Genomic DNA, 22,807 nt, shown 5'->3' with positions numbered 1-22,807 from the left:
CTATCCTAGTATATAGATTAGGGGCCATTTATTTACCGACTTCCAGCTCAAAGGCTCCCTCTGCTGACAGGTTAAAATGGTAAATCAATACTGAATGTTAAAATGGTAAATCAATACTGAATGTGTACAAGTATTGGTATATGGATCAGGGTCGTATCTGCAGTCTCTTGTATACTCAATAGATGCAACTCCGTAAGGTGGGAAAGGTTACTGATTAAGACACGCATACTTGGAAGGTCTAGTATGTCAATAAATGTCATACATGTCCTCTGATCATGTCCCCAAATTCTGAAGAATGGCGAGAGAAATGGCAGACGTTTTGTCTTTTTATTGTACAGAAATTGATACAGAAGTTCACTGCGGAGGCTGTTGCTGCTGTCCGCGGCCACGACCAAAGCCGCCCCTCTGTGTGAAAGAAAAGATTGGAGGGAGCGGGGTTAGTTCACATCACATTGGTGGATACCTGACAACTCCAGTCACTCAGGGGATTCAAAATGATGCGATATGCAAGATGGTTTTAGTAAGACTAAAATGGTGAAAAGCTAGTCTATACACTAACATCTTGCAAATACCCATTAAATCCATTCAGCTCTAGACTAGCAGACATTAAATTCTACAAACTGTACTTACGAACTGGAACTCAGTTGCGGCTCCGGCACCTGCCTCTGCTTTCTTGTCAGCGCCAGCTGGAGGAGAGAAAGAATAGATATAAAATACCCTGATGTTCTTGGGGCTCTCATAAGCCCAACTGTGTGCAGGTGTGAGTGTATTACACGTACGTGGTGCAGCAGATCGCCTGTACGCGTCTCTGTCAGACTCCCCGCGGTTCAGACGGGCAGGCCTCTCTCCCTCCATACCTGGAACCACAGGAAGAGAAGGGAAACGGGTTGTTCAAACAGGAAAAAACATGCTAGTACATTTTACAAATCAGTCTAACTAGTCTAATGCACATTCCTAAGCTAAAACAGCTAACAGTCATCTTAACTGCAACACTCAACCTCAGATCAGAACATCAGATCAGAAAAGGCTGGTTAACCAAACGGGTGTTAAAACCGAAGTAGCCATTATATTGAACATTTTACTGTAACGTGACAAAATGGCCAGCACAAAACACATGTATAGTTGGTTATTTGATTACAATGCCTATGTGATTGTAATAGAAGGCATTTATTTATTGATTTAGTGTGAACACAATAAATATTGTATTTTGTAAAATGTGTGCATTTTGACGTCACAAACATTTCAGAGATCTGAACGACCCTCATTCCCAATGGGTTTTTATGTCTGAGGTTCTGCTTTGTGTCCATAGACACAGTGAGCTCCTTGACTCTCACAGCCAGTGTGAATCACTCTGGGCTAAAGGTGGACCTACCCTTGGGCCTCGGCCTGGCGGTCTCAGGCCGGGTCTGGCGGCGGAGGGTGGCGGGCACAATCTCCGGTGGGAGGTGGAGGAAGTCTCTGAGGTACTGGATACCTTCATTCGTGAGGTACCAGTAAAAATGGCGCCAGGCAAATTGCTCCTTGACATACCCACACGACTTCAAAGACTGAAATGACAAAACGTGAAAACAAAACATGCATTTTCCACCCGTGGAAGAACAGGAGTCACAAACAACACAGCAAGAGTAGATCTCTCCTTGGATTTAACTGCAAGGCACAACACATCATAGATGGCTACAGATCTTTGTAAGGCCTACACACACACACAAAGTATTTTACACTGCAAAGCAATTTATAGTGACAATGCAACCTATTATGACAAATGCCCCCATGGAGCAATTCGGAGGACCCTGCTCTGACTCAAATTACATCATACAGACAGGACAAGTGTGTTGCCGTTAGGCTCTGGTGTATCATTCAAAGTGTAGTGCCGACTACACACAGGCCTGACTTACACGACTGATACCACTAATAACAAAATGAACATAGTAGCAACAGTTGCCGATGAGTTCTCCCTGGTCTTACCTGCATCGCTTTCATCACATGCAGGTTGGGCACGCTCTTGTCGGCCAGCTCGGGATGCTTGGCCAGATGCACGTCCTTCTTGGCCACCATGACGCCCTCTTTGAAGAGGAGCTCATAGATGGCAATACGGTTTTTCTTGGGCATCAGCATCTGATTAAACGTGGAACAGATGGTTTAGCGTTAATGTACACAACTGTAACGTTACCCATCCGCGTAACGTCACGCATTGAACAAGGAACATTAGCTAGAAGCTACAAAGCCACAGCGACATGCCTAGCTAGCCCCACTTAATGTTAGCCATCTAGCCAATTTCTATTTGCCACGCTTATATAAATCTAGCTACTCCATGGAGATGTACCACCGAGGCTGAATTTATAAGTTACGTTTTTATCAACAAGCTGCCGTTAGTGGTTTTGTCTTCGCTACCAGCTAAGTTAACTAGCATCCAACAGGGATGGCTAGATCAGATGCCAGTCAGACGAGGACACCAGCCTGATGTATTCTGCGTCTAATATTGTGAATATCGACAAATCCATGACTCCAATTACATTAATTTATCAACGATTTGATAAATAACACAACCATAGACCTTAAACGCAACATTAATGTTTAAAAACCGAAAAGATGTTGAAGATTTGTATAGATTTATTCGCCGGTTATTTCCTTACCTTTCCTCTTGATAAGAGACCGGAGACGGAAGGAAAGAGAGCGGGTGTTCAAGAATGCTTATCGCAGATCATCAGACTGAGCCGCACTACCACCACCTACCGGCCTGGCGGGGGAATGGCACCCAATCATGCAACAAACGAAATTGAGGCGCAGTAAATTAATTGTGTAAACCATTTTTGCAAAATGAAGTGTTGGTTTGATGACATACAAAATATATATGCATGTTTTACGTAAATATAATTTTCTTATGATCACTTTCTTTTGTGTAGAATGACCATTGTTCACTGATTCACACGGCTTTTCATACAGAGCGCCAGTCTGTGTTTTGGACCATCCCCCATCGGGCGCCCAGCCAACCCCATTATTATTTGACCACAAGCAAGCCTAGCTGTCAGGCTCTATTGACGAGGCGCAGTAAGGGTTTCGCCGGGTTGTCTTAACAAGAAAAGGAAAACAAACAGAATATCTCCAGAGAAGTCGGACCGCAATCATTCTCTGGTATGAGTTGCTTGCATGCGTGGCCATTCATTTTATTCAAATGGTTTATTCTGGAGTGTTTTTGCCCCATCAAATCGCATTTATGGGGCCAACGTGTCTGCTAAATTGCATGCTATTCTTCCCATCATCAGCTTTGGACTGTTTAGTTTGTTTTCATTTGATAGAGACAACTTACAGTACATGCTAATACATGATTTGACTTGATGAATTGCAAGACGAGCAGGTGCTCAGCGAAAATCATTGATCTGTCATGGAGTGTGACTATCATCCTAAACAGCGGGTCAGCCAACATTTGGGACACACTTTGATGTGCTAAGCTCTTCCAAACTCCTCAAAATTGATGGCAACATAATTCTTGAATATCCACGCTGTCGATTGGGTTTTGGTTAGTCTTCGGGCGGCTCCGCTAAAAGGTTCGTTAGCAAAGAATATTTGGAAACAATTTACACTCCCTAGAAACCTACATTTGCCCAAGAACAGTTATGTCGAATAGGCTGTTGAGATCCGTTTCTGGGGAGTAGCCTAGTCTACAGCTTTCAAAGTGATTTATTGCTGGGTTCCCAACCTATTATGGTTTCATTCCACCTGCAAACAGCCGTTTACAGAGCTCTGTCCAGGGTCCTGATCCGAGAGTTCACCGCCACTACCAGCAATAGGCCTATACTGTATGCTATTAAGTCCTGAACGTTGTAAAGCAACGTTTCCCATCTCGCAGCGGGGCTACAGTCCAGTCACGATCACTGTTTGGCTCTGCTGAGACCATTTCAACTGATATGGAACTCACAGAATGGGTCAGTTCTATTATTCCAAAATAATTATTCACAACATCTTACTGTGGGCAGGGTTTGAACTTAGTCTAGTCGAGTAGTCCCACTATCTGGGGCTTGGAGCCACATGGACGCAACAGTGGCAATAGGAGCACGCACTGCAGTCAAAACAATTTGAAATGGGCACCAGCAGAAACCGTCATACCAACATTGTTATTAGAAAAATAGGCCTACATCTTTGTGGTAGAATGATGATATAAAATAACTGGTAATGGGTTTACAGCAGCAAGAGGCCTATCAGGAGTAATGATATGAGTCATTTGTCAAGCGGCCCATACAGACATTCTCTCTCTCTCTCTCTCTCTCTCTCTCTCTCTCCCTCTCTCTCTCTCTCTTTTTCTCTCTTTCTCCCTTTCCCTCTCTCTCTCTCTCGCTCTCTCTCGCTCTCATTATGTGTGTTGTACATTTTGCGTATATATAAAAGCCATCTGCTATGTTGGAAATGGGAGGGATAAATCATCTAGTTTCTTATTTTGCTGTTATAATCAAAGTTTGCCATGCATAGCCCCATATGGAGCCAACAAATATTGTTCTGATGTGACATCAACTCACTGGTAGTTTGTCCACATAATCTACAATATGACATTTATTGAGGACTCCAAGAAATATTTGATAGGATGTCTACCATTTGCTTATTTTTCACTTAATTTTGAAAAAATGTCAGGCGGGCTGGAACATTTTGCATACATTGTGTGTGTGTGTGTGTGTGTGTGTGTGTGTGTGTGTGTGTGTGTGTGTGTGTGTGTGTGTGTGTGAGTGCACATCTAGCCTACTGGTTAACACAGACAAGTGTCCTTGTCTGTGTTAGTGTTAGTGTCTAATTGCATTAATGCATGTGATGAATGGGGGCCACACATCTGATTTGGACATCCTGACCCAACCTCCTCCTCTCTAAGAGGAGCGGCAGATGAGGCCCCTTCACTAATCTAATTAATTAGACCAGATCATTCCGTGTTTTTTTTTTTCTTCCCAAATGAACTTGGATCTGGCAGCGTGTTCCCCAGGGAGGAGGCGCCATTGTTTGGTTGCAATTTCCATTTGTACTTAAAACGTCTGGGTGGTCACATGGGGATTCACAATCACTTTCAAACATTAGATAACACAAACAGATAGACATGGGTGGGCTCAGTCAGTCAGAGCTGTTATCCTGTTCAGGTTAAGTCATGATTTTCATCCTTGTATTCCGTTATATGCAGAATGTCGAGTATTATGCTGTTATAGTTACAGTACATTAGTCTGCGTGTAGACATGTTATTACATGGTTATTCAGCTGTAGTACAGTAATGGGTTTGACAGTGGATGAAAGTAGCCGAGAGCAGATAGTGGTTAGTCCCTGATCACTCTGATGCCTTTAAGCCCAGTGTTTAAACACTGCTGGTGAATGGAATGGATCTTCTAAAGTCTTTCCCCCATAGAGCTCCTCGCTCTCTCCCGGCGTTTCCTCCAGGGCTGTGTTGGTGGAGGGGAGAGCGAGCCTCTGGTCTGGGCTGTTAAGTAATTGGAGCCGGTGATAGGATCCCCACGGGGGATCAAAGGGGAGAGACCGGCCGCTCATCCTTAAAGGACCAGCCGATCTATTCCCCGCTTCCTAGGAATCCATCCCTGATGATGTCATGCCGCTACCCAGAAGACAATCACGCGTGCCTCCGGAAAAGAGCCCATCCTTTATAGCTTCCTGCAAAGCTATAGCTCCATGTTTTGCGGATGAAAAGTGCTCCGATTCATATTGGGCATCAGCCAGGGGCGTAAAACTCCAGAAATTCACATTGTGTTCTCTTCAGGTTTTGAATAATCTAGAGACGAAAGACGAAGCAGCTGTACTGGAAAAAAAAAGTACCAATTTCCCAATTCCCCCTCCATTTCTCAAGAAAACCATACGCCCCATGGCATCAGATAATGAAAACACTTCACAAAAACCCAGGGAGAGAGGTTAGCCTCACCTTGCTGGACAGCCTATTAGCCTTGGCCCTGGTCCATACTGTACCCATCCCTTCCCTCCTTGAGGGAAACTAGGAGATGGCAGACGGAACATCTGCTTCAATTTCTCCTATCTCTGCTACTGCTGCTGTCTCCTCTCTGAGGGCATAGACGCTGATATCGGCATGGAGACAGAACAACAGCAGAGATCTGTCTGCCGATCTGTAAAGATTAGGAGAGAGTTGGAGTCATTGAGACAGGACTTTCCATCATTCTTTCAACATGACCTTCGGGGCTGCCAGGACTAGTAGACACGCAGCATTGCTCCCCTTTGTCTGTGTGTCTGTTGATAGAGTGGTGTATGACAGACAACCCTGCTGGGCCTCAGCAACCCCTTTCCAATTAAGACCAGAAAACTGTCGACCGAGTGTGTCTCTGCGTCTGCTCATCTCGGTGGGATGACGTCTCTGAAGTACAGTATATGGGTTTGAGGGAACCGGATTTACCGAGTACGCGGGACCACTTCAGACCCGTCTCGTGATGTCTTCCCGAAGGAAGGGCAGTAAGAATGGCGCAGCCCGTGCGGAGTGTCCTTTAAGGTGGCAGAGGCCGTGACGTATCAGTAGCCGTTCCCTCGGGTGATGGTGTATGGTGTGAGATCAGGCCTCCCTGACTTCCTGTCTCCTCTCAGAGGGGTTTTAAGAGCTCTGTCTGCTCCTGTCTCCGGTCCCCAGAGAAGGTGACGCGACTGACTGTGAGACGCCAGGGAGCCAAACGAGGCGGGAGGAAGGGGCAGAAGGGAAAATGTTGTGACGAGGGTTATTAAAGGGGGACAGTTAGGTGCATGAGTGTGTGCTGAGGAGACGTGTAGGTGTGTGTGTAAGAGAGAGAGAGACCGAAAGCCCGAGAGAGAAGGGAGGGGGCGTAGTATGTATCTCCAACTTTGATAAGCATCTGAAAGTCCAAATTGGCAGGAATTTACAGCAGTGTTTACCTGGCAGCAACACTAAGCGTTTGCTCTCAATGGATCACGTACGTCCATAGCCAGAGATTCATAGAAACTCCATCAGACACTGTGTGAGCGGTGGGTTGTATCAGCGAGCAGTGCGTGTGTGTGTGTGTGTGTGTTAATGAGAGAGAAAAAGAGTGACTCATACATCGCCTACTTGCGATTAGACTCAGACACCGCCTGAGTGCTGACCGCTCCACACTCATGCTGTGGGCTGGGTATTCTCAGGCTCACTGGTCACTCAGAGGGAGGCCTGAATAAATACCCCGTCCCTGCGATGAACCGGCCCCCGGGGCAGATTATTGATTCAAAACAAACTGGGATGGACACGCGGAGGGAAAGAGAGGCCTTCATGCTAGCTCTGAGCTATTGATTTAATTCGCGGCCGCAGAGGCTGAATGATTGGTTCTAGAGCCCGCTGCCTCGTTATTTCACCAGATCACACGTCGCCGGTAGTAGCTTTTCCTACTGGTCAGCATGTAGGGCGGCTGTAGCTCAGTTGGTAAAGCGGGTCGTTCAATGATCGAAGGGTCAGTGGTTCGAATCCCAGCGCCGACTGTCCACATGTCGAAGTGTCCTTGAGCAAGACACCTAACCCCAAATTGCTCCCAATGAGCAGGTTAGCACCTTGCATGGCAGCTACCGCCATTGGTGTGTGAATGTGTGTGTGAATGGGTGAATGAGAGGCCATTGTAAAGCGCTTTGAGTGCCGCTAAGGTGGAAAAGCGCTATATAAGTGCAGTCTATTTACCATTACCATAGCATGTCGTTTCATGCACAAGAACATTAGAAATAAAGCGAGAATAAGTGAGTTGTGATTAATTAATTTGATGGAGATGTTTTCCAGATTTGGTCAGGGGCTCATCGACAGAAAGTATTAAGACACTCAAGAACACACACAGGACTTATAGCAGCTTCATGTCCGGTTCTCCCAGAGTGGTCATAAAGGACTTGCTGAATAGGGGTGGGCTGTGGGGTCACAGGAAGAGACCCCTGAATGAGGCACATGTTTGGATGGACCACAGATGGTCTGAGACATGGCGCCCAGTCCAGCTGACGGTCAGACTAGTTGCAAGGTATGTGTACGTTTTGAGTTAGTTCACTGGTATAACTGATGAGTTGGTTAAAAAGTGTGTGACTAACATTTCTTTATCTGTTCAGATGGGGAGTCTGTGTGTGAGATGAGGGGTTTCAGACGGGCTCGTAGCAACTGCCTTCATTTGAATTGTGTTTAAGCGTACACACCTATCGATGAAATGCAAATGAGTTGAATTAAGTGCTGACAGCCACCTCTATCTCCTGCCAAGCAGCTCCCAACGTTTCATATCATTATTTGGCTCTTTAATTTGTGCTATTGTACTTCACACACGAGGATGTCAATCTCCTGCTGTGAAAGCGTTTCACTCCGACTCGCTCATTCCCCCGTCCTAGCCCGTTTTATTTATTTATTTATTACAGACGATTGGCTTGGGAAAGGCACACCTGCAACGCTTCATTCAATTATCCCACTCCTTCACTGGACGCACCTCCACTGATGCCCGTGACCTTGACCTATACTTTGTGCAAGTGAATATACAACATTTTACCATTATGTCTATTGTGTTTGTATTGCCAGTAGTGTTTGGTATTTGGCCTGGTCCAGCAGTGGGACTGTGATGGGAGCTGGGGGGGAGTGTGATCAGAGGCCGGAGGCTGTATGCTCTGCTGGGATGAAGGGTTGATGGGTAATGGATGGGTGCTGGGGGGAGTGTGATCAGAGGCCGGAGGCTGTATGCTCTGCTGGGATGAAGGGTTGATGGGTAATGGATGGGTGCTGGGGGGGGGTGATCAGAGGCCGGAGGCTGTATGCTCTGCTGGGATGAAGGGTTGGTGGGTAATGGGTGGCGGAGATGAAGGTCAGCGTTCATGGGAGGGAGGGATTCAACCCCTTCCATCTCTACCTCCTCTTCCTTCTCCTTTTCCCTTCATCCTCCACATCCTCCATTTTTTATTTTCCTCCACTAACTCTTTATTTTCTTTGGCTTTACTTTCTCCTCCTCTTCCTCCTCTACCTGAGTCCTTCCACCTCCTCCCTCCATCTCTCTCCGCCCTCCACCTGCTCCCTCCATCTCTCTCCTGCACCTCCTCCCTCCTCCATCTCCTCCTCACTCCTTCACCTCCTCCCTCCATCTCTCTCCTGCACCTCCTCCCTCCTCCACCTCCTCCTCCCTCTTCCACCTCCTCCCTCCATCTCTCTCCTCTATCTCTCCTCCACCTCCTCCCTCCATCTCTCTCCTCCATCTCTCCTCCACCTCCTCCCTCCACCTCCTCTCTCCTCCACCTGCTCCCTCCATCTCTCTCCTCCATCTCTCTCCTCCCCCTCCTCCCTCCATCTCCCTCCTCCATCTCTCCTCCACCTCCTCTCTCCTCCGCCTCCTCCCTCCATCTCTCCTCCACCCTCCATCTCTCCTCCACCTCCTCCCTCCACTTCCTCCCTCCTCCACCTCCTCCCTCCACTTCCTCTCGCCGCCTCATCTGTCCATCTCCTCCTTCCTTCACCTCTCCTTGGCAACACGCGTTGCTCTGTCAGACGTTCCCAGAATGCATTTGATAGGCACGGCCCTGTGCTCTCCAGCTGGCTAATTATTGATGGCCTAGTTTGCCTTCCCGAGGATATGTCAGAGTTCAGCTGTGTGTGTGTGTGTGTGTGTGTGTGTGTGTGTGTGTGTGTGTGTGTGTGTGTGTGTGTGTGTGTGTGTGTGTGCGCACTAAGTGCACCCAGCAGCAGGGCGTGTCGCTGTTTCCGGCACCCAAGCTTGCACCAGCTCTGTCCCTCTGTAGTGACACATCTCCCAGGTCCGCCAGGGAAAGAACAACCAGGAGCGTGGCTCTCACGGACCTAGAGACACCACTCACCAGGTGACCAGGTTCAGTACCAATCCATACTCTCTATTGATCTGAAAACGTGCACCTTCAGCAAAACCAAAACGTTCTAGGAACAGAAATGTGTTGGGTACAAGAGGGAACTGTGTCTTTGTCAGTCCTCCGTACGGTGGATTCTAAACAGTGTGTTTTACTTCAGATAACTTTATTCTTTCGGTCGGCAGCAGAACTAAAGTACAGTAAAATTACCACAGAGTGGTCTAGACCTTGGTTAAAAATGCTGCGTTTGACAACCTCCTTAAAGGAGTAGTCAAGGTAAAATGCATGTTTAGCCCTGTTTTAAGGTTACTTATGATCATATACAATGGTTCAGATCAAAACGTTGACAAAACTAGCACTTTTGAGAAAGTCTGATAATTGCTCTACCACCGTTTTGGTCATACAATGGATGTGGGTGGGCACCTTGAAAAATAATTCAAAAAACATGTTAAACTCTCAATTTCAGAGACAAGAAACTCACTGAGGTGTTAGTTGGCGTTCTGACATATAATTCGCCATAAAGTAAGATTCTAGTTCATCTGGAAAGGCGTTTTTAAATATTTAGCATAGAACTATTTAGTCGCAGCACATACGTGTGTAAACGTCCGCAAACTAGGTAGCCTAGCAACATAAACAATAACAATAGCTACCGTAAGTAGTTCCGCTTCCTAAATCCCCTCTGCGGATTGATCTACACATCTACAACGGTCGCTTCAATACAAGTCAATGGATTTCATAAAATGATCAATAAAACCCTACAGGATTCATACTTTGCGGCGAATTTGATGTCAGAACACAAACCTACACCAATTACCCCCTGGGTGAGCTTCTTGTCTTTGAATTCGAGAGTTTAACATGTTTTTGAATGATTTTTCAAGGTGCCCACCCACATCCACTGTATGACCTAAACGGTGGTAGAGCAATTATCAGACTTTCTCAAAAGTGCTAGTTTTGTCAACATTTTGATCTGAACCATTGTATATGATCATAAGTAACCTTAAAACAGGGCTAAACATGCATTTTACCTTGACTATTCCTTTAAAAACAACAGTATGCTAAGGGTACAAAAACCGGCCCTGCTCAGTGTGCGTCAACTATTACCGTGATATACAAGGTGCTCTGGGTGGGTTCTAAAAAGAGGGAAAAAGAAGCCAGCTTACCTGTAGATAATGCTCTGGTCTCTTGCGGATTCAATGCACACTTGTTTAGAAGGGTAGCGTAGGTAGGAAAGAAGAATAGACAGACAGACAGACAGATATATAGATAGATAGATACAGTAAATAGATAGATAGATAGATAGATAGATAGATAGATAGATAGATAGATAGATAGATAGATACTGTAGGTAGATAGATAGATAGATAGATAGATAGATAGATAGATAGATAGATAGATAGATAGATATAGATATTTTTACTTTAATATTGTTATCATCTGCACTTATTTTAAATAGCCATATGAAAATAACTGTGTGGGGGTGATTTTGTCAAAAGGGAATTTAATTGATAATTAATTATTCCACTCTGCCGACCTGGTAGTTGGACTGTTTGTCTACGGAATTTGTTAGATGCAGATCACTTCCCTGCCCGTACGACCAGCCTCCCAGCCAGCCAGAGAAGTCAGCGCTCACCTCTAGCTCTCATCAATCAGCCTGCATGATCTCAGTCACCTCTAGCTCTCATCAATCAGCCTGCATGATTTGATTATGTGGACGTCGTCGCCAGCCACGGCTCCTCCTGCAGACGGGTTGGATCAGCTACCGAGCTGCACAGTGGTGGGTGGCAGTGGGCCAAGCGCTGACGTTGTTTACAGGGGGAGATCTGCCAATGTAATAGAGCTGTCAGTGTTGAGCGTGTTATAGAAAGGTGTGGTGCAGCTAGCCGCAGGGTATGGTCTGTGTTTCAACATAGCCCGGCTGTGTTTGGTATGCAGCGAGTGACGGTCTCAGTGTTCAGATAAGGTTGCGTTCGGACCTTGACCGAGCTTTATTGGGCTGAGTTGTGCAGCGTACCTCTGGTGTTGCCACTCCCTTCGCAAGCAGAGCTTTGTTTCTACTAGTCTGCATCCGTGCCTCTGTCCAAGCTTCCTCAACGTCTAGAACGCCACGTGGGAAGGTGAGTGGTACTTAACCCCGCGCTTACCCAGCTAGCTGCCCCATGGCTATACTGTTGTCTGATGATACATTAGGTTCTGTGTTCATAGCCTAATCCTATTCTGTAGGTAATGGTATGGGTTCAGATCATGTTGAAGAACCGTTGTTGTTGTTGTTGTTGTTGTTGTTGTTGTTGTTGTTGTTGTTGTTGTCAAGGGTAGCCTATATGGAGTATAGATTCGATGAGATTAGAAAAACTTTTTTGTTTTTCCCCAGAAGGAGCTTGTTATATGCTTACAGTATATTCAACTTCTTATACAAAATATACACATTCCAAAGACATTGCGTATACTCTCAATGTTTTCGCAATCAACACTGACGTAAAAAGGGTAGGCCTACAATTACAGCAAATGAGCATCGTACAGTATGAGAATGCATTTGATCAGGTGACTCACCGCTGCAGTCCTGTGTGTGTGTAGAGGCCTCCTCCTCCAGGTGAGCGAGGGCTATAGTCGTGCTTCCTATCTGTTTACACACAGACAGTCAATAATTGATGACTCCTGGCTCTATTTATAGAGTGTGAATGTGATGAGGGCAGCAGCTCCCAGCCTCCGCACAGGGAGAACCTTAGGGTGTGTGTCCCACCGACAAGCTGTATGTAGCTGAACAGCGAGCGCAGTAGAGCTGGAGTTTAGAGCTGGCTAGGCTACCAGTGTTTTACCTTTACATTAGCAATGAGCAGGGGCGTTCCACACAATTCTGGGCCCTATACATTAACAATCTCTGTGCCCCCCCCCCCCCCCCCGAGATTTTATAACTTAAAGGAGTAGTAAACTCCCCCCCCCGCCCGCGTGACACTTGGCAGCTCTGTCAGTCCTAACAGTCGGTTCCACTCCCCCCCCCCCAGAACGCCCGTGGCAATGAGTGTCGTGTTTCTGCAGATTGCAGACTAACTAGCCAAGTTAAGACAGCTATCTAATGTAAGCTAGTGCTAATGTTCGCCGTCTGCAGTTTTGCCAAAAAACGACTGTCCTCGTTGTCAGAACAGCCTTACAGCCTGCACTCTAGCCCGATAAGTTATTAAAACTTATTTCAGCTGCAAAAAAAGTTTATAGCGCTTGGAACACAACTTTCATCTCTATAGCGCCCTAGAACTCATTACCAATTGTAAACACACTTCTTGTAGACACTCCGCTGTTAGGCTATATAAATGTAGCTTATTTGATTTTGAAACAGTAGTCGTGTGTTATTGTTTAGCCACTGTTGTTAACACCCTGTCATTTCATCCTGGGGCCGGCCTGTATGTGTTGAACTTACCACCAGCTGAATGCAATTTGTTCTTGTATATAGATATCCGATCTTGGATATAGTCGTATCTTTCCCCAGTGTGTCAAGCTTTTCTCTATATTTCAGGACACAGATTGGATCATAATGAAAACGACAGACCCCACTTTTTTGCAGAAAATATCAGTTTGGTTTGTGTCTGTGCATCGCAGCTGGCAGAACTTATTTTGAAATCCCCCTCTATATATATTTCGCCCTTAATATCATCCAATATCAATTCAATATCATTCAAACTTCACAAGTTCTGAGGAGAGACAGAAGGAGAGAGTGCGCGCTGACTGCTGCAGTTAATACCAGCTTTTCAAAAGCGGTATTTGCACCTCTAACCGCGTGTGGCAGTTAGCTCATGGTCTTTGTGGATCAGACGGAAGGCTTATTTGGGGCAATTTTGCACGGAAGTACCTAAATGAGCCTGGCGTGGAGCTACTTGCTCATCGGTGCAGTTTGCAATGCTTTCTTGGCGTGTGCTTTGTGGATTGGATGCTATTTTGTTGTCTCATTTGCACGGGGTTTACCGCTGCAAAAGCCGCACAATCCTTTTGTGGATTTGGCTCATAGAATTTACAAATACAAAGCAGTTTATTTGTTACATTGTAGTAATAAAGAGCAATAATTGAAGAGAACATTTATGTAAGTCGCTTATGTAAGTACAATAATAGTCTCTAAATATATACTGAATAGCTAAATACAAAATAATATACACAGAATCATGTATAATGTGAAGTGAAATGCTATGTAATTAACCACAAGAGGCAGCAGTCCCAGCACACCAAAATCAAGAAGGACACCAAAATCCACCCACCAATCTCCACTGCACTCCACTCCACTAGAGTAGTGGCCAGGAGACCGGGGTTCAAGGCCCGGTGGCGATGACTTTATGGGACTATACACCAAACCTCCACATGTTCGTCCTTTCACTCCAACCTTTACCCTTTGCCTTATAGGTCAGATCCTGTCCCAACCCCAACCCTAATTCTAACCCCAACCCACACTAGGGACTGGAAGAAGGACACCAAAACCAACCCGCCGATCTCCACTGCACAAGTAGAGTAGTGGTGAGAGCATTGGACTCCCACCTGGGAGCCAGGAGTTCAAGACCTGGTGGGGATGACTTTATGTTATCATCAGTGTAATTGCTTTAGCCACTGACCGCTACCATTAATGTTATGGAAGCTGCTGCTAATTGTTGTGAGCTCATGAGCTAACTGGCTATCCCTCTCTTATTGTGCTGGATTAGCATTGGAAGCATTGGAACTGACCTATCTTAATTTATCAGACATTATTTCATGTCATTTCAATTCACAACTATTTCAGTGGCATGGCTAGCTTCCGTCCTACCAGTCCTGAACGGAAACAAGCCAGCCATGCACATGAGCCAGGCTGGACCTGGCCTGGTTTGTTTGACTGACGCCATACTGAAAAAGGAAGTTACGCCAATGTAGTGGTTACCTCAAGTGTGATTTCAGTTGGGAGTTGACCTGAGCTGTGAACCTCAGGCCATGCTGACTGTCATCACACCTTACTTATAGGCTCTACCCTTGCCCTAACTTTGAGGACATCTACACAGGACACTAAGGTCAATAAGGGTAATTGAGTTACTGCAATACTGTCATACTTCCAATTCTGCCAGATTAACATTTTAGCTAGGCTTACAGGTTTTTCAGTTTACAGGTTTTTCAGCTGTGTAGTGTGATTCATTTGAGCTTCGTGGCGATGCACCAAAGACAGCAAATGTCTTTGAGTTATGTCATGAGCTTACTGGCTATCCCGCACTTATTGTGCAGGATTAGAATTGGAAGCATTGGAACTGATGTGTCCAGGCGACAAGACCTAACTTAATTTATCAGACATTATTTCATGTAATTTCAATTCACAGCTATTTCAGTGGCATGACTAGCTTCCGTCCTACCAGTCCCGAACAGAAACAAGCCAGCCACGCACATAAGCCAGGCTGGACCTGGCCTGGTTCACATTTATACATTTTTAGCAATGCTTTTGCGATTTCGTTCAGCTGCTCAGCATTCACACGCAGTTTCTGCAGGAAATGCAATTTCCTAGTTCAGTTACCCACTCCATCACCATGGAGATAGTTACCGTCCAGGGGAATTCCCACAGCTCATAAGTGCGAAGAGAAGTCTGGTGAAATGTTTTTTCACGGTTTTTCAGCTTTGAAAGCAATTTTCAAAAGTTTACCATGTTACTGTATGTCACTTTACCACAGCCATGTATGTAAACATTACCTGGGACATCTGGAGTGTAGATCTTCTTCTGTGGTAGAGTGTATATCTTCTTCTGTGGTAGAGTGTATATCTTCTTCTGTGGTAGTGTGTGATTTCCCAGAACTCCACCAGGAAGAGCAGGCTGCCATAATTCAGTTACCCACTCCATCACCGTGGAGATAGTTACCGTCCAGGGGAATTCCCACAGCCCATAAGTGCTTAATGGAAGAGAAGTCTGGTGAAATGTTTTCCTGTGACCGGGAATGATCTGTGTCATTTTCAAAAAAGTTTATATGATATTAAATGTTTCTTTCATCACCTGCATCAATCTTAACCTGCCATACTGTACATAGTACACAGGACATCTCCCCTATTGCTAAAGTCAACAGAAGGTACTCCTCTCATCTTCCTCTGCCATCATGGAGACTGTGTGTGTGTGGGTGTGTGTGTGTGTGTGTGTGTGTGTGTGTGTGTGTGTGTGTGTGTGTGTGTGTGTGTGTGTGTGTGTGTGTGTGTGTGTCCGCGTGCGTGCGTGTGTGTGTAGAGTGGATCTGGACCTGGGGTGAGTGTGGAGGCCCTGTCCCATGCTGCAGTGGACCCCCCCCCACACACACACACACACACACACGTGTCCCCTCTCCCTCCCATTCCCAGACAGTCAGTCACAGTCAGACAAGCTCTGGACCAACAGTTCTCCTCTCCTCCCCCCCTCTCTCATCTCCTCTCCTCTCCTCACACTTCTCTCCTCACTTCCCTCCTCTCTTCTCTTGTTTTCTCCTCTCCTTTCTTTCTCCCTTCCTCTCCTCTTTTTCTCTCTTCTTCTGTTCCCCTCTCTTCACCTTTCCCCTCCTGTCCTTGCGAGACTCCTTCGAGGCCATGTTGTATTTCAGGTATTTGTTGCAACATCATTGTACCTTCAGTTCTGGAATGTTCTGCTAGTCATTATCATCAGTCATTTGTGATTATCTTATCAGAACACAGCGTTGCAATCAAGCCTTCATGAATATTGAGGTTATTTCAAGCTGTATGCCTGTATATGTGGGAGAACAAGCTCTCATTATTGAAGCTAATTGTACCTTGTGTTAGAATTGTCTTGAATAGATTGTCAACAAAATGTGCACTTTCTTTCTAGATCGTTCTGTCTGATGTAGCCTGTAGCCTAACACTGAGGCTGAATCGCTATTTTGTTTCACTTTATTGAAAGATGTTCCCTTTGTAGCATTTTTTTCAAGATGAGCGTTGCCGAAGTGAAGTGCTCAGCGATTAGTTCATCCCCTAACCAATCACAGCACGCAAAAAACAAAAAAACAAACAAACACAGGACGCTGATTGGCCTGGTCGGAATTCCAACTGAGAAATCACCCTGGACGAGAGCCTTTCCAGGCCCTGAATCACATTTTTGGAGAATGAAAGCGGGCGTGGATGCAGGGGCAGGAGCCGGGCCGGCGACGCACCTGACCTCTCCTCTGCCGCCGGCTTTTACCACCCGCTGTGTGACGCAACACTCGTTTCTCTCCCCCTCCACATCCAACCGCCTCTCCTCTTCTCTCTCTCCGCCTCTCCCTTCTTCCTGCTTTGTACCACCTCTCCTCTCTCTCCACCTCTCCTCTTCTCTCCCTCCGCCTCTCCCTTCTTCCTGCTTCGTACCACCTCTCCTCTCTCTCCACCTCTCCCTTCTTCTCTACCTCCTCTCCTCCTGCTCTCCTGCAGAGCAGCTATTACAGCCTAATTACACAGGCATGGCGCTCGTTAACGACCCCCGCTCATCTACGCGCGTCTCTCCTTCTCCTCTCTCCTTGTTAACCCCTCCCTGGCCAGGTCACAGACCGGGGTCTCTCTCTAACCCCCGTACCTCCCGTTCCCCTCAAGTCTTCCCGTCAGCTGTCAATCACTCCGGCTCAGACCAGACCTCCACGATGCCTTGGTCGCTGACGGGAAGGAACGCTTTCTTCTCATGACCCCTCCCCCTTTTCTCTACTCTCTCTCTTTCTCTGTCCGTCTGTCGTTCCTCCCACTCTGTCTGAGCCATTCGACCAAAACAGTACCGGATTATCCCTCTCCGCTGCTGAGAAACACACACACACACACACACACACACACACGCCTGGCCAGAGGCGATCAGACCACAGACAAGAGTGGCCGGTTGTGTATTTCCCCCTGTTCTGTGTGCTGGTGCCTGCATGCTCTCATGGTGCACAGGGGGGCTGGGCAGAGCTAAAACAAACGGGAGGAGAGGAGGGGAGGAGGAGAGGAGGGGAGGAGGAGGGGAGGAGGAGGAGGAGAGGGGTGCAGGGGGAGCCCACGTGTCTGTGAGCAGCAGCAGCAGACAGTGCCGCACGGCAGCGTCGCTGTAATGGAGAACTGGGGGTAAGCTCTGCCTTTGTTGCTCTGGCGCAAGGAGGGAGATCGCGTTCTCCCTGTCTCTCTCTCTCTCTCTCTCTCTCTCTCTCTTTCCCCCCCTCTCTCTCTCTCTCTCTCCCACTCTCGCTCGCTCAATCTTCCTCCGTCTGACGCTCTTTGTCTTGTCTAATTCATTCTGTGCCACTCTCTCTGTTAGAGGGGTGCCTGTGTTGAGCTTCGTGTTCTGGGGGGGTTCCCTGTCAGGGGTGGGGTGTGGGGGGGGGGGCGGTCTGGTACTGACTGATGGAGATCCTGGCCAGTAGGTGGTCAAGATGGGGTCGACGGTGTAGCAGGGGGGGACTAGTTGATCGTTTCAGCTGGCGGGGTTTTGCATGCGGTGGGTGTGTGGGTGGGTGTGCGGTCTACACATCTCTCTGTTATTGTTCGCCCACAGGGACGTCAATAAGCTGCGCGTCTTCTCTCAATTTCCATTTACACTTCGGTCGATTCTACCGCGTTGATAACGTATGGCAAAACCGTAATTGGCATTGACGTTGTTTGTTTGAGAGCTGAAGCAGAATGTGTAAGGTGCGTGGGTGGTGGCATAAGTGCTGTCTCCTCCAATCAGCCTCTCTGTCTTAGTGAGCGAGCCCTACCACTCAGAACAAAAGCCTCCTCTCGTGGTCTAATGGATTAACCGAGCGTGATAGACGTCTAGCTCGACACGTACTCGTCGGCAAGGTTGCTTAGCTGATATTCCAGCCGTGGTCCACGTGCGCCTGCTTGGTTTGCGGATCAACCGACATTTCGGGCTGGTCTGTTGAGTCCCCCGAATCTCTGTTGTCAGATGTACTGTAGTTCTCTACCCGTTTAGGGTTGACCCACATACCCATGCAGCACATCCCCTCCCCCCCAGAACCCCACTCACAACACAACCCCTCTCTCCCTCTCTTTCTCTCTCTCTCTCTCCATCTTTCTCTTTGTCTCTATCTCTCACCCTCCCTCTCTCTCTCTCACCCCCCTTTCTCTCTCTTTCTCTCAGCATGAGGATCCTCAGGAATAGCTCTCTCTCTCACACACACAAACACACACACACACACGAGGCTTGGCTTTGTGTGCTACTTGTTGTTGTAGCAGGGTAACAGTCCAGCAGTGCTGGTGCTCTCTCTCTCTCTCTCTCTCTCTCTCTCTCTAATGGACAAGGCTGAGGCTACACACGGTGACTCTAGACTGGCATCAGGTGTCAGACGTTGAGATTTGAAGGTTTGTCAGAAACTCTCATCACTAAGGCAAGAGTCCTTTAAGCCTCTGTCCAGTCTCAGTCTCTGTGCTCCCTCTGTCCCTTCCACCACCTCTCCCTCCATGCCTCCCTCCATCTCTCTCTCTGTCTCTCCCTCCACATCTTCTTCCATCCCTACCTCAATCCCTCCCTTCATCTCTTATTCAATCTCTCCATTTCTTCTTCCATCCCTCCCCTCATCCCTCCATCCATCTCTCCTCCACCTCTCCCCCAACTCCTCCCTCCATACCTCTGTCCTTCTCTCCCTCCATCCCTCCTCCACCTCTCCGTCCCTCCCTCCACCTCTCCCTCCTCACTCAGTCAACAGGAGGCTCGCTGGCACCTCTTTGTTCGGCAGCCTCTGTTCGGAGAGACGAGAGAAAGATGACGTACCGGACGCACGTGTGTGTGTGAGAGTGTAAGCAGAGTCAGGGCACAAGCTGTTCCCTGGTGTTGTGTTGTGGCAGTGTGGGAGGAGAGGAGGGGGGGGGGGGTTAGCGGAGGGGGGCTGCTCTCGTATCCAGCAGCATCCTCTCAGAGAGATCACTCACTGTGACAGCAGGACAGTCGTAATCCCAGTGGGAAAGTCAGGATCATGGGGGATATTCTGGGATTTTAGTGTCTGATACAGGTGCATACTTAACCACGGCGTGGAGGTCGGGGACATCTGGTAGACTCAAAACTACCTGGACGACCTGGGTGTCTGGGTCCTGGAGGAACTGAACATCCCCCAGGCTCGAGAGGGGAGACAGAGGGGAGAGGGAAGCGGGGGAGAGGGGAGACAGAGGGGAGAGGGGAAGAGGGGAGACAGAGGGGAGAGGGGGAGAGGGGAGACAGAGGGGGAGAGGGGAGACAGAGGGGAGACGTGGGGGAGAGGGGAGACAGAGGGGAGTGGGGGAGAGGGGAGACAGAGGGGAGAGGGGAGACAGAGGGGAGTGGGGCCAGTCATGATTACGGGGGATGATTACGCCGCAATCAGTATTCAGCGTTGTAACAGAGCCGATGAGTCACTGACTGCCACAGGAAATCAATGGGCAGTTGTCAAAGCCGCAGCAGCAGCCAGAGTCTTCTAACAGGTGGGCGGGATGTTAGCTAGCCAGAGACCTCATTCTGATACTGCTCAGGTAAACCGTCTACAATTAACGTTGTGCGTGTGAAAGAAGGTTGATTTTAGCCTGGCTCCAGCCCATGAATCGCACGCCCGCTTTAATTTTCGAAATGCGATTCAGGTTCTGGAAAGGCTCTCATCTGGAGTGATTTCTCGGTCGGAATTCCAACCAGGCCAATCAGCGTCCTTTGAATGCGATGACGGAATTCAACTGTGCAGTGTGATTGGTTAGGGGATGAACTAATTGATGAGGACTCCTTCGGCAACTCCCATCTCAGAATGCGGTGGCAATGGGAGCACTTTCATACTTAAAAATGAAGTGAAATTAAATTGCAATGTGTTTGTGTCAGGCTAGGTTGATTGAGCAGATAGTAATTCCATTTTCAACTCTGATTAGTCTGTACGTGTCAGTTGTTCAGAGTATTTGTATTCACTCACTCTAAGGATCTGTACTAGAGTTATGAATATTTTTATAGAATGGCTTCAAAGAGAAAAAATATATTTCATTAATGTCAGTGTAGCCTATTCCATGATTGTTAGATTTGTTTATGTATTCACTCACAGGGCTTTTTTAAAGAGGTCTGAAAAGCTTGTCCTGTTTTAACAGAATGAATATGATTTCCTCTGCCCTCCTCTGCATCATCAACTCACTTCCATTTAGAAAAGCCTGACCAGAGAAAGGGAACACACCTGCTTCATGGTGGATTATGTTCAACCACTTTATTTTATTCCTTCTCTGAAATGATCCGGCCACATGATCCCACTTTGTTTGGCTACAGGGAAGATATGGGAAGTCTTTATATAACACATGTTCACAGTGGCGGGGATCTGTATCCAACTTTGGGGGGGACATTGACATTGAAATTTTGCAATATTCTTTTTGGAGGGACATCTTCCTACGCGGCTGTGTGGTCATTTGAATGCCACTGCCCCAATCTAAATATTGTGGGGGGGCATGTCCCCCCTGACCCTCCCAGGATCCCCGCCCCTGCATGTTCATACAAGCAAATGTAACACTGTGCTTCACAGAGTGAAAAGAAAAGGTCATTTAAAAACAGTACATAGTAATAGACAAAACAAAAATCATAATTGAATCCTAAATGATTTAAAAAGACAGTACATTGTAAAACAAATTTCTTCTTTTATATCAGACATTTTGGTAGAAGAATGTTTCATACCTGACATTCTTCTACCAAAATGTCTGATATAAAAGAAAACATTGATCTGAAAAGCATTCTGTCCCATTTTGGTTCACATAATTGGCCATAGTGTTCACCTATTCAACGATGTATGCCAAAAGAAATTACAAAATTCTACTTTTGTTGTAATCTTATATCAAAGAATATCTTTTGTAAAGGATCTTGGTGTAATATTTGACAGCTCCTTTAAATTTGATAAACAGATCAGGTCTGCATTTCCCAGAGGCATCGTAGCGCTACGTTCATCGTAGCGCATGATGAACGCCGTAGCTTACGATGAACGTAGTGCTACGATGCCTCTGGGAAATGCGGCCCAGTTCTGTCATCAAAACTAGCTTTTTTCAGTTAAGACTTTTAGCCAAGGTTAAGGCCTCTCACCCACTGACTTCAAGAGAGGTATTCATGCTTTCATTTCCTCTTCATTAGACTGTTATTCTTTGTATGTGGGTGTAGAGCAGTCGTCTCTGTCGTCTGCCGCTAGTACAGAACACAGCCGCTCGTCTTTTGACTGATAAAAGAAAGCGTAACATCTATATAAGCCTCTCCACTGGCTTCCTGTCCACTTCAGAATTAATTTAAAGATTTTGACACTTGTTTTTAAGGCTTTAAATGGGCTGGCGCCACCCTATCAAGCAGAACTCTTGCACCATCACACTCCAGCTAGAGCACTGAGGTCAACTGACCAGTACCAACTGGATTTTCCGAGCTCCACGCTCAGAAATAGAGGCGACCGAGCCTTTGCGGTGGCTGCCCCCAATCTCTGGAACAGTTGACCTACTGTTTGCACATTACATACATACATACACTGCCCAGAACCTAGGGATTTTTTAATATTTTTTATTGCACCTCATCTTGTTGCCATTCAATTTGAGTTGTGCTAGACCCCTCAACATAATTTTTAAATGTGCTGCAGTTGTGTGAATTATTTATTATTATTATTATTATTATTGCTATTACAGTATGTTGATTGTTTATTATTTCTTTTATATCTGATTTTGGTATTCCTGTTCAGCACTTTGGTCAACCATGGTTGTTGTTGTTGTTGTTGTTGTTGTTGTAAATGTGCTATACAAATAAAGTTTGATGGCTTGACTGGGGGTCTGCCTCTCTCCTGGCCTACAGCCATGTGGTTCTGATGCTGGTCTGTTTGTTTCCTCAGTGCATGAGGAGCGTCCCTCTGCAGCAGACAGACAGCCTGACGGACAGACAGACAGACAGACAGCCTCCAGCCACTAGGCCAAACTCAGCACCATGTCTGGAGCCTATGATGAGACCGCCAGCCAGGAGGAGACCACCGACAGCTTCTGGGAGGTGAGACAGACTGACAAACTGACTGACTGACTGACTGACTGTTAGACCTACAGACTGACAGGTAGACTGACTAATTGACAGACAGTGACACAGACAGATGGACAGACTGTCTGACTGACAGAGAGTGAG

At 46.8% G+C, this 22,807-nt stretch overlaps 2 protein-coding genes across 2 annotated transcripts in view; one reads left to right on the top strand and one right to left on the bottom strand.

Annotated features, from left to right (window-relative positions):
• Positions 1 to 313: 313 nt before the first annotated feature.
• rps10 (ribosomal protein S10) lies at positions 314 to 2,654 on the bottom strand. The gene is made up of 6 exons (XM_084440786.1): positions 2,634 to 2,654; positions 1,966 to 2,115; positions 1,373 to 1,547; positions 780 to 857; positions 631 to 686; positions 314 to 405 (listed from the first exon to the last, which is right to left on the bottom strand). The coding sequence occupies exons 2-6, from the start codon at positions 2,113 to 2,115 to the stop codon at positions 355 to 357; spliced, it is 510 nt and encodes a 169-aa protein (XP_084296912.1). The 5' UTR covers positions 2,634 to 2,654; the 3' UTR covers positions 314 to 354.
• A 365-nt stretch (positions 2,655 to 3,019) lies between these two features.
• The window catches only part of pacsin1b (protein kinase C and casein kinase substrate in neurons 1b), a 41,033-nt gene continuing 21,245 nt past the window's right edge, over positions 3,020 to 22,807 (top strand). The window contains exons 1-2 of the mRNA XM_084440667.1: positions 3,020 to 3,132; positions 22,527 to 22,678. Coding sequence (XP_084296793.1) covers positions 22,619 to 22,678 — 60 coding nt within the window. The 5' untranslated portion in view covers positions 3,020 to 3,132; positions 22,527 to 22,618. The remainder of the gene's footprint in view (positions 3,133 to 22,526; positions 22,679 to 22,807) is intronic.

Source organism: Borostomias antarcticus (genome assembly GCF_949987555.1).
Source record: "Borostomias antarcticus genome assembly, chromosome: 7".
In the NCBI taxonomy this organism is placed as follows: Eukaryota; Metazoa; Chordata; class Actinopteri; order Stomiiformes; family Stomiidae; genus Borostomias; species Borostomias antarcticus.
This window is presented reverse-complemented; position numbering and strand designations above follow the sequence as displayed.

Coding starts and splice junctions, on each gene's coding strand:
- rps10 (XM_084440786.1), bottom strand. CDS start 2,115: ATGCTGATGCCCAAGAAAAACCGTATTGCCATCTATGAGCTCCTCTTC. Junction 1,548..1,965: donor ATGTGATGAAAGCGATGCAG/GTAAGACCAGGG, acceptor TTGTCATTTCAG/TCTTTGAAGTCGTGTGGGTA. Junction 406..630: donor CCGCAACTGAGTTCCAGTTC/GTAAGTACAGTT, acceptor TCTTTCACACAG/AGGGGCGGCTTTGGTCGTGG.